General features: G+C 38.8%; 2 protein-coding genes across 2 annotated transcripts in view; one reads left to right on the top strand and one right to left on the bottom strand.

The window, feature by feature from the left end:
- Window positions 1-248: 248 nt before the first annotated feature.
- Window positions 249-4,037, top strand: foxl2b (forkhead box L2b). The gene is made up of 2 exons (XM_057332988.1): window positions 249-543; window positions 651-4,037. The coding sequence occupies exon 2, from the start codon at window positions 653-655 to the stop codon at window positions 1,535-1,537; it is 885 nt and encodes a 294-aa protein (XP_057188971.1). The 5' UTR covers window positions 249-543; window positions 651-652; the 3' UTR covers window positions 1,538-4,037.
- A 1,257-nt stretch (window positions 4,038-5,294) lies between these two features.
- The window catches only part of LOC130553820 (ATP-sensitive inward rectifier potassium channel 10), a 12,029-nt gene continuing 5,356 nt past the window's right edge, over window positions 5,295-11,967 (bottom strand). The window contains exons 2-6 of the mRNA XM_057332986.1: window positions 11,067-11,400; window positions 9,751-9,962; window positions 9,095-9,226; window positions 8,830-9,007; window positions 5,295-7,718 (exon numbers count right to left, since the gene is read on the bottom strand). Of these exons, the coding sequence (XP_057188969.1) occupies window positions 7,345-7,718; window positions 8,830-9,007; window positions 9,095-9,226; window positions 9,751-9,962; window positions 11,067-11,400 (1,230 nt within the window). The 3' untranslated portion in view covers window positions 5,295-7,344. The remainder of the gene's footprint in view (window positions 7,719-8,829; window positions 9,008-9,094; window positions 9,227-9,750; window positions 9,963-11,066; window positions 11,401-11,967) is intronic.

Below are 11,967 nucleotides of genomic sequence, written 5' to 3'. Positions count from 1 at the left end.
ACAACAAAAAGGTTCTGTGGATGTTAAACGTGCAACAACCGTAAACATGTTAAATAATCAATTATAATAATTGATAGTATTAATACATAGTTACTGAATGTATCCAATAAATGTTTCAAATGTGTGCTTAAAATACTTTAGAAATAATGCAAATAAATATGTTTACGAGAAAGGAAATGAATCGTTTAATTGTCTCAACGCTGTCAAATAAAGACGATGAACGTACGACGGATAAATAAAAACACTCGCCTTTAGAAGCATCGTTTGATTTGAAGTGACGAAAGCGGAACACGATGAGGACATTAGTGAGGTCGTGACGAAAGCAAAGTTTCGCATTTCACGAGAGGAAAAAAACGCGCAGGATCATCCAGAAGAAGTCTCGAGCTTCAAGAACCCAGAGATCGCGCGCCGATCGCAGCAAAACTCGAGTGTCAGGAGCGCGAGAGAGGAGCTCTTATTTTACACATGCACAGACGCGCAATATTCTCGAATACCATCATCATATGATGCACGAGCAACAGATCCACAGGACCTAAAACTCAGGTACGCGCGTCCCGTTATGAGCACTGCGAGCTTTATCGTCCCAGACAAACTTGATTTGTGTTTTCCTTTCATTGTTTTGATGTTTTGCGCTTGTTATGTTTTTGAAGTGATGGCATCTTACCATAGCTTAGATGATGACGCAATGGCTCTGATGGTCCACGACACCAACACGGTGAAGAAAGAAGAATTAGTCAAAGATGACTCGGTCCAAGAGCAAAGTCCGGAGAAAGTGGACCCGTCCCAGAAGCCGCCGTACTCGTACGTGGCTTTGATCGCCATGGCCATCCGAGAGAGTTCGGAGAAGAGACTGACGCTGTCCGGTATTTACCAGTACATCATCACCAAGTTCCCTTTCTACGAGAAAAACAAGAAGGGCTGGCAAAACAGCATTCGACACAACCTGAGTCTGAACGAATGCTTCATCAAAGTTCCCCGGGAGGGCGGCGGGGAGCGCAAGGGGAACTATTGGACCCTGGACCCGGCCTGCGAGGACATGTTCGAGAAAGGAAACTACCGGCGCCGGAGGCGCATGAAGCGCCCGTTCAGACCGTCGGTGGCTCACTTCCAACCGGGCAAGTCTCTCTTCGGCGGGGATGCATACGGCGGCTACATCTCGGCTCCGAAGTACATCCAGTCGGGCTTCATGAACAACAGCTGGCCGCTCGCGCAGCCGCCGCCGCCGATGACTTACGCCTCGTGCCAGATGGGAAACGGCAACATGAGTCCCATAAAAGCACTGTCCGCCCCGTCGTACAACCCGTACAGCCGAATGCAAGCCATGGGTCTGCCGAACATGATGAACTCGTATAACGGAATGGCTCACCATCAGCACCAGGCGCAGCAGCTCAGCGCGTCTCCGGCTGCGCCCTCGCCGGTCCCGTCCAACAGCGCGGCGGCGCTGCAGTTCACCTGCTCCCGGCAGCCCAGCGAGCTCTACTCGTACTGGGACCACGAGGCCAAAAACTCCACGTTACACTCTCGGATTGACATCTGAAGCGACTTGGGAACTGCGTTTTTGGGGATGTAAACGGAGCGCGTGAACTTTTTTCTCGTCTTGTCGACGGGCTTCTGTTTTTGTTTTACGCAGCCAAGGTAAACAGGGTCAATTTTGTTGCTGAACCACAGACTTTGCGAGGTTTAAACAAAAGTGTTAACATTTGAAGTATTACTCAAATTTGTTGGACTAAATAGAATCTCGTATTTTTTAAACTCGTTAGTTCGTTATTTGAGTTTTTTTATCATGTCATTTCACCAGAGAATGTACCTCCATACGCGCATGCTGTCTTCAGTTACAGTATCGGGAAAATGTGTTTCTTAAAAAAAAGAGGACAGTAATAAACACGATTTTTTCATTACTTAGTTCTGCAAGATTGTTGAGGACCATTGTAACGTTTGGATTGTCAGACCAGCACTTATTTCTATTGTTTGTTTTTAATAAACTGTTTTGAAAATGAATAATGTCTATATACTGTAGACACATGAGCGATCACTTCATCATTTAGATGAGAAAGAATTGATAGAATTCGAGCTGGGATTGAAATATTTCACGTCTAAACAGAGATTACGCCAAAAACCAGCGCGCTTAAAAACGAATATTAAGCCTATACTTATTCGTGGTATAGGCAGAAGAAATAAAAAATGTTTATATCGAGTTGTTATAAAATATCAATGCTGATAATAATGGCTGATTATATTTATTAAACTGTGTAGTTTAGTTCGGTGTAAATAAACAGACGTCAATGCAGATCTTCAGTTAACTTCAAATGTTTTCAAATGTCACTTTTTTGAAGGCCTCGTTGAAATCAATTCTTGAAAATGATTCTTCAACAAAAGTCAAATATTGGTCGATTTTCTTTTTGAATCCCGTCTGTTAACTAAACAACCTATTTGATTGTTGTTTCTCTGACGGGAATTTCAATGATTTTTAATATAATTTCTGAACAGTGAAACTCCTTACAGACTGAAGAAAAGCGCATGTGTTTTGTCTTTATTGTAAATAAGCTCCCGCAGGCATTTCAGTAGTTTTTCTGTTCATTTTCTGTTTTTTGTTCTGTTCGTTTCATTTTAATCGAAAGTATTTCGTTTATATGAAAAGTTAAAATGCTAATTCGTATGAAAGTGTTAAAAGTTAGGCTACATTTTAGAAGGAATGCGAAGCATAATTGTATTAAAAGAAAAGAGTAAAGATAACGGACTTATGATCATCACAATAAAATGTTATTGCAGAGAGAGCACTGGTAAAACATATACAATCAAACGTAAATTAATGTACCATTCGATGTACTTTATATTTAATATTAAAAGTGTTATCAAGTAGAGTTGTTGTTACAGAAGTCAGTCTGACATCAATGAATGTCTCGATCGAGCTCTGATTTACTGATAGTGCGAAAAGAAAAATGATTTGTATGTAGGGTGAATTCAGATTGATGGGACACGTTTGACATTGAGAAGCTGAATTTATCCTGTTATTTCATTCTAATGAATCAAAACTTTAAAATCTAATATCAGTGGAATCTCTTGTAGCAAGATTACAGCCTAAAAACAGCTGACTTTATAGTGCCGTCATAAAAATTAATACATGTTAAAATATTTGTTTTAATGTTTATGTGACATTATCCATTATGATTTTGCAGGCATGCAAAATAACAGCAAGTATAATGCCTGCAAATAATAATTACCGCAGATAAAAATAATACGTTTTTAAGAGCAAAAAAAGTTTATTTTAATTATTCAAATAAACAATTTTCCGTGCAGGGTGATTGACGGAGTGGAGTTTGATTGAAACATGTCATTGATCGCACCGTCAAACATGAGATGATTTCATTCAAATCATTTTTACTGTATTAATAATTACAGTGTGGTTTTATTTATATTCTTCTTTTTAACTTTCAAGTGTTTGGTCTTTACTCGTGTGACCTTCTGCCTTTTGTGTGTCAGTGCAGCTGGTGTTTGTATATTTCACAGTGACAATGTTGAATTAAAGGAATAAAACTCATCAATATTTATCAAACGGTCCGGAATGCTGCAGAAAAAAGCTTGACTTGTGCGAATCCGGGAATTGTTCAAAACTGTGATGGCAACTACTAAACACGACTCAAATCACACACGTTTTTGTGACATGTTTTCTAGAATTATTTATATAAACCCAGTTAAAGCCACATTCCTGCACAGAGTGACGTGTAAACAAATGAAGTCCAGTTATTCCCTGCGGAGCAAACTCAGCACAAATCTTCATTGCGTTATTGCAACATTCCACACGTGGATAGAAATGATTTCATACCTTCTCGTGTTATTCTAAAAGTATTTACGAAATGACCCAAACCCCATTTAGACGAATGTAAAGTGTGTTTAGAAAATGTGTTAAAAATGAAATGGCAAAAATAATACTTTACAAATTTGACCACTAGATGGCGCTGCACGAACATCGTGAGCTAAAGGTGTGTATTGGGATCAATAATTCTAACCTTTTTAATTATTAAACGATATGTATTTACGATACTTGCTCAGAATATCGTGTATTGACAGACAGTGGCAAACTAGTAACTAAATCACAGAAGCAGTGGTTTATTTCACATTCCTACTTAAGTGTTTTAGTTTTGATATATTATTCTAAAAATGTAATTATCGTCATAATAAATATATATTTGTCTCAAATGTTGTGTTCTAACGATGATGGTAAAGTGAAAAAGAAAATGTTACTGTTCTTTCTATATTACTGTTCTTGATCTTTATTGTTGAACTTTTAAACTTCTGTTTTACTCACAATTCTTAATGGTGCAAGCTGCTTGTGCTTGAACTATAAAGTCATTGAAAGTATCTAAAAACATTTTTAAAAGTACATTTAAAGTTGAATTTATATACCAAAAATTCTTATGATTTTTTGAGTACGGTGTGTATAAAGCGTACGGCGCGCTGTATGACAGTAGTGTTCTGTATGAAAGTCATACAGTATTTAGCAGCTTATCACCAAGACCCAAAGAACTTAATAAAGAGTTATGGAATCGTTCATGGATTACAGACATGAAGCAAGTGATAAAAATGGTAATTATATTTCTTTATCAAAAGTGTTTCTGAACATCATGTCATAAACACTACAGTTTTCCAAACACATACCGATGATTTTCACATCTTTCCTTTCCAGAGTTTGTGTTGTGAACACACATGATCTGCAGACGTCTCTGAACTCAGGTCAGTGTAATATTTTTACTGTTTTATCTTTTTCCTGAAAAATATATTAATATGTGTGATATAATCGGTAACACTTTACATTAAGGTACCCTTCATAAAGCATTTATAAATGTGTTCATTAATGATTAATAAGTCATTTACAAATGCGTTATGAAGCAGTTATAACTGCATGAATAAAAAGGGGGATTCTAGCGAAATACCTGCCAAATAGTGAGCCATTTTTAACTGACATGTATTTATTCATTATATATTTGACTAGAAAGCAGATTCGTTATTATCTTGATGTTGTTTGCAATATAGGCTGTCAGACGGGACACTGTGGGGTGTTATGATGTTTATCTCTTACCTGCTCACTGTTCGCCAGGTATTTCGTTAGAATCCCCCTTTTTATTTCATGCAGTTATAACTGCTTTATAATGCATTTGTAAACGACTTATTAATCATTAATGAACATATTTATAAATGCTTCATAAAGTGTACCTTAATGTAAAGTGTTACCTTATAATCTAATACAAATGTGAAGTAATTTTATGCATTTTTAGAAGGTATGAAATATGACAGAGTTTGAATGATGGTGTGTGTTTTATTTAAAATATTTATTGTTAATTACAGTAATAAACTCTGTTGGAGTAGACGCACAAACAGTACATGATTATCCACACATTGACCTGTCAGACAGAGAGATTGTAGATGTGCAAAAACACCATCAAGTACAAGCACCTTGTTATGATTCACCGTCAGATATTATTATTACATGTTAAAGGTTCAGTAATGCATATCAAATATATTCCGTAAAACACAGCCATACAGTCATAAGGTGTTTAGAGGCACATTGATATCACACACACAATAATCATCAATAACTTCATTCATAAACCATACATACAGTGACCCTAAAAGATGCCATATTGTGCTATATTTCTGTATTTCAGCTGTTTTGTTATCTAATGATTTTCACAGTGTGTGTATATATACTACACAGGCACAGAGCATAATGTACAAAACTAAAGTGCTTTTAGATCATCGAGTCCTAAAGAGCTGATAATTCAGCATTACAGTAACAGTCAGATAAACATCATTCAACTGCAGTGGATGTCATTGTGCTTTACCACAGCGGTTCTCAGCACGTCACGCAACATGTGCTCTTACTCATGTAACTTAGGAGAAATCACACTATTTTAGCACAGAGTTGTCATCTGTCAATTGACAGTGTGCTCGCTTATATATATATATACTGTATATAAATAAATGAAGAGTTTGGTGCCCAAAAGAGATAACTCCGTTTTTCAAAAAAAATTCAAAAACCATGTTTTTTATTATGTTATCATGTTTCTATTGTTAGTTAGCTGTGTTTTTTTATGGCTTAAATCAAAACCAACCAACTGCAGTTTGATTGATATTAATTGGAATGCACAATAAAAACACATGATTTTTGAAAAAATTCTCTAAAAGTTCACTTATTTTGGATTTTATTATGACTTATTTCAAATACATTTGTCCTAATTCTGCTGTTAACTGTGCATTTGGGTAACTAAAGCATAAGTACACTAAACTGAAGTAGACTTAACAGTGCACTTTTTGGGGTAGCACTTTATTTTACAGTCCTGTTTCCCATGTACATACTGAGTACTTATTATAGTAAATATTATAATATTATAAACCTGAACCTACCCCCAAACCTAACCTTATCCCACGTAGTTACTTCAAATGACCCAGTGCTTTCTTAAGTACACTATAAGTACGCTGTAGGCACACGGACTGTAAAATAAAGTACATCCCTTTTGGGAACAACTTCAGATTACGGCCCATAATGTACTGCATAATTAAACAGCGTAACTAATGGTAACAGTAATGTACCTCTACAGTACATATATCTGTAGGTGAAGGGGAACAATATGCAGAGTTTGGGGAATAAACAAGTCGTCAGGATATTCTACAAAATATTTATACTGTATTTTAAAACGAAGGGGTCACTATTTTAATATAACGTGGTGTGCATTGACCAGCAGTGTGACTTTAGGATTCATTTTAATTGGATTGATTTCAGGATTGTTGGTCACGAATGATTTCTTTGAAATATGAGTTATTATGAGTTATTTATATGAGCTTTAATGTGTAAAATGTGCAATGTTGATCTTTTGAGGCGACAATCAAGTAGTTCAAGAGCGGTTTGGTTTGGCTGTTTAAATGGCACATGCAGTTCCCTCATAAATATTTTTTTCTCTTACCCCTTTATTCCCTGAATTTTGCATATTGTTCCCCTTTATTTACAGATATGTAGGTACATTATTGTTACAATTAGTTACGCCGTAAATCCTGTTTAATTATGCGGGCTGTAATCTAAAGCGTTACCCACTTTTTTAAAAAGCGGGCCAGTCTGGTCTCAAAGAAGTCCCTCTAAAGTATAAAGTATACTAATAAAATATACTTGACCTTTAAGTTAATCAAATGTACTTTAGATATACGTATTATAGTAGACTTATTTGTTGTATTTGATGTATTTCGAAGTATATTTATTTTGAACTCGGTCGCTTGAATTTCCTCTGATGCGGTGTTCAATGTCCGAGTTCTGAAGTGAGATGGGTTGAGAAGCACGGGACGGGATTATCCGTTTTAGACGTTACTGACTCTCACACTATGATCTCGGTCTGTCTGTTTCTCATCAGCTTTGTATCTTTGCTCCAGTCTTATCTTCTCCGGGTCGGTTCCATCGGCGTCTCCGTGGTAACCATCAGGTCTGTTCGACGGGGCCAGACTGAAGGAAGGCGGGCTCTTGGTTTTCACCACTTTGTCGAAGTATGCGAGGTCCGCCACGTATTTTCCGGTGGGAGAGAGAGAGACGATGGGCTGGAACTCGTAACCCCAGACGATCTCGTCGGGCAGGTATGAGGTTCTCACCTGACAGGTGGCTGACGTGGGTTCTATCGTCGAACTCATCATAACCAGCAGCTCAAAGTCGACCCGATCCGAATCTATCCAGCCTCCATCTGACAGACGGAGACATTTACACTGAGACGTGTGAATATGACCTCATCATTTATGACATGTATTCACCCTCATGTGACCAGACGTGTTCAGCAGAATAAAGATAAATGCTCATGATCGAGCAATCACTTGATTTTAGTTACTCAAACAATCTTGTTAAAGAGACAGTTCACCCAAAAATGAAAAAGCTGTCTTCATTTACTCACCCTCAAGTTGTTCCAAACCTATAGAAATGACTTTTGCTGAACACAAAAGAAGATATTTGGAAGAGTGTGAGTCATTTTCAGATCTGGGACAGCACCAAATATCTTTCTTTGTGTCCATCAGAACAAAGACATTTATACTGGTTTGGAACAACTTGAGGGTGAGTAAATGAAGACAGAATTGTCATTCTTGGGTGAACTGTCCCTTTAATTCAAGTTAAACACAAATGCATTCAGTCATCATGTGAGCGGACGAAAAAACAGCAAAACTGCATTTTTGAAAATCATCTGATAAATAATCTGAATCAATCACATTTTTAGACGTTAATGTGCATCATATGAAGTGTTTCTGTTACTGTGTGTGAACTTGATACTGTAGAGTTCTTCATGTGTGTTTTATTAAATAATTGATCGATCATCTTAATGATAATCAATCAAAAACATTCTTGAAAGTTTACAATTAATTCCTAAAAGTGTTTAGAATGCCAGCATGTTGTGTTGTAATGTCTGAACACACACACACACACACACACACACACACACACATGTCGGGTTTCCATGTTTTATGGGGACTTTCCATAGACACAATGGTTTTTATACTGTACAAACTGTATCTCATATTCCCTACCCCTAACCCTAACAATCACACACAACTGTCTGCTCTTTTACATTTACACAAAAGTTCATTCTGTATGATTTATAAGCTTGTTTCCTCATGGGGACCAAACAATGTCCCCACAAGGACAAGGGTTTTGGATATTGCCATCTTTGTGGGGACATTTTGTCCCCATACCATAGGGCTTACCCTTCACACGCACACAAACATAGACGCGCACGCACGCTCACAAACACGCACGCACACACGCGCACACGCACGCACAGACAGACAGACAGAGGACGTGTAGTGTACCTTTGGCTGCCCACACTCTCAGAGGACTCTCATCATCTATGATGTGATAGAATGTGAGAGGAACGATGAGGAACGGACTTTCACTCGCTGTGTCCACACTGAAAGTCACGTTCTTCTGATCCAAACCCACTGTTTCTCCTTCCTTAGGAACACACGGCTGTAAAAGCTTTCCAGTCACCTGAAAAATAAAGAGATGCTGTCTATGTAGGGCACTTCACTTTAAAGGTTACAGTTCAGTTCTGGTGCTGCTCTAGAGTGCAGTTACCTGACAGCCCAGCAGCAGACTCTTGCGCATGTTTGCCACTCTGATCAAGAGACACGGCAGGCCGTCGTGATGCGTTATCACAGCGTGCTGGCTGAAGCGGATCGTCTCGCCGCGCTTCTTAGGCCGAGCCACCTGAGAGAGAGAGAGACTTTAACATTCTCGTATGGCCATCATATGGAACGAATATAACCGCACAGACGAGGTTATTCTATCACACTGTTTACCCGCATGTCATGAATTAAAGTCTGCATGAAATTAAAAATATTCGAATTGTTTCACGCAGTGGTGAAGCATTTATTATAGATTATTTATCCCAGCACATCATTATTTTTTTTAATTCAATTGCACTTGTAATCTTTCATCAAAAACGTTAAGCTCCTCCCCCTGTCGAAACAACATCTCTTCACTTCTGGTCACGAGGGATGGCGCGAGGGCGGGCCTGCAATGACTGACGGATCGCAAACCGGCGTTTGAATCTGCCACCTTTTAACGATCCAATTAGCTGTCCCTGGATGAACTCAAGTCGCTCACTCAGGTATACGTCACGATACGGAAAAAAAGACAATTACCGCTACTTCCGTTTCGTTCCGACTTTACATGTTTAAACGCACACTGTTTGAAAAGTAATTCTGTGGCAGTGAGTTCTTTTGAAGCACCTTGGCGAGGAAGGTTCCCGTGATGAAGATCTCCATGGCGGTGGTGATGAGGAGCTGAACGATGAGCAGGACTATAGCAGACGGACATTCTTCAGTGATGCAGCGGAAACCGTAACCGATGGTGGTCTGCGTCTCCAGCGAGAAGAGGAACGCACCCGTGATCGTCTGCATCTGCATCACACACACGCTGTGATTGGCTGGAGGGTCAAACTCTACGGGACGAACACAAAACGCACACAACATTCAAATGACATTCGCTGAGCAACAGCTCCGGCGGTGTGACAGTACTCGACACCGTTTTTCTTTTGAAGGTATCACTCTTGACTGTGTGTGTATTCTGGTCTCAGGATTTTATCAAGACCAAAATTGAGGGCTTATCTTTTTTTGTATCAGTGCATTTGTGTGATGTATTTGTTAATGGGTCAAAGACGTTAAATGTCCCCATCAAAATAAATTTACAAAAGCGATTTTATGTCCATAGAAAGCACATTAAATGTAAGTAAAACGCTAAGTTTTTAGAGAATGAAATGTCAAAATTTGGTTGAAATAATGTTACATTGTCATTCAGTGTAACACAATATTTCTGTACAAATTCAAACAAAATGCTTAGGGGCGATTCACATTCACTAAAACCACGCGGAAAACGCGAGCCGTGCCGCTTTCTCTCTTCAAGTGACCCGCGGTGCGCGCGCGGCACTAGGAAAAGTTGAACTATTTCCACCTCGATGCCGCGCCGACGCGCCTAGAAAATGTGTGCGCCGCACACGCGTTGCTCCCTATTTGCGCACGCCTACTGCGGAAAATACGCAAAATGTGAATCGGTCCTTATTCTGACTTGTACATATTAAAATATACTTAAGAATATGGGTGTATATGACCTTTTATTGTGCTTTAAATTATCTAAAAATTATTATTAACAAATGGACTAATTTGGGCTAATTTAATTCATTCAAATAAATAATAAATAACTACATAAATTATTCTTATTAACAGACCAAAGTATACAAATGTAAGAAGGATACATTAAAGCACAGATTTTAAAGTAAGAATTATAATTTTGATGTCATTTCCGCTATTGAATATATTACACAGTATTTAGTTTAATTACATCAGAAGTAACTGTAATTAAATTACAGGAAAAATAAGAGTAATCCCTTACTTTACTTTTCCCCCTTACTACAAGAAAAAAGTAATAAAATTACTGTAACTAATTACTTAGTAACTAGTTACACCCAACACTGGGTGTGGTAAATAAATCTGCTCATAACATTTGATCTGGTAAATAAAAACCGTAATATTCTCTCTCTCTCACTTACCCAGCAGGTCTCCGTGCACCCATGCCAGCAGGTACCACAGCAGGCCGAAGATGAACCACGTCCCTACGAACGTGGCGCTGAACAGGATCAGTTTGTATCTCCACTGCATGTCCACAACGGTGGTCCAGGGGTCCCGCAGGTACAGAGCTCCAAGCCCACTGGCATGCTCGATGCGGACGTTACTCCGCCCATCTTTGGATAACACCCGCCTCTGGCGCTTCAGATGACTCGTGTGTCCCGCCCCTGCCAGCAGTGGCTTTAAGACATCCGTCTGGGAGTGGCATACTTTCTGATGGGCGGGGCCATGAGAGGAATGGGGTGTGGCCGATGTCATCTGAAGAAGAAAACAAGGTACATACAACACCATACATGTGTCACTGCCAATGTATTTGCACTTTAGTAAAATAACAGCAAATCTCGATGATGTTTGAGGATTACATTAGATTGTTGTGGCGAAAACAGACGACTTGTCTTGTTTATTTTTCCTTTAAATTCTGTCGCAAATTCTATCATTTTATTTGCCCGATGTGGGTGGAAATGTGTGTGGCACCTGGGTCTTGCTATGCTAGTGATTCTGAGTGGTTGCATTTATGTTTTGAATTATTATTTTAATATGGCTCATTCACCTGGACGGATGCCTGAACGAGCTTGTTTTACCGTGGTGGAGTAGATCAGATTACTTCACTACCTCAGAAAGCAGGAATGTGACTGACACACGAGAAGCATTTAATGAGATGTTTCACATTTCCTCTCATGCTGCCTTCTCCTGCTCTCACAATGTTCAGAAACAGAGAAGCACACCGCGTTACATAAGAAAATATTAAAATCCCAGTGAAATAAGACTACATTTACATTTATTCATTTGGCAGACGCTTTTATCCAAAGCGACTTACAAGTTGGA

This window comes from Triplophysa rosa, linkage group LG5 (assembly GCF_024868665.1).
Source record: "Triplophysa rosa linkage group LG5, Trosa_1v2, whole genome shotgun sequence".
In the NCBI taxonomy this organism is placed as follows: Eukaryota; Metazoa; Chordata; class Actinopteri; order Cypriniformes; family Nemacheilidae; genus Triplophysa; species Triplophysa rosa.
This window is presented reverse-complemented; position numbering and strand designations above follow the sequence as displayed.

Coding starts and splice junctions, on each gene's coding strand:
- foxl2b (XM_057332988.1), top strand. CDS start 653: ATGGCATCTTACCATAGCTTAGATGATGACGCAATGGCTCTGATGGTC.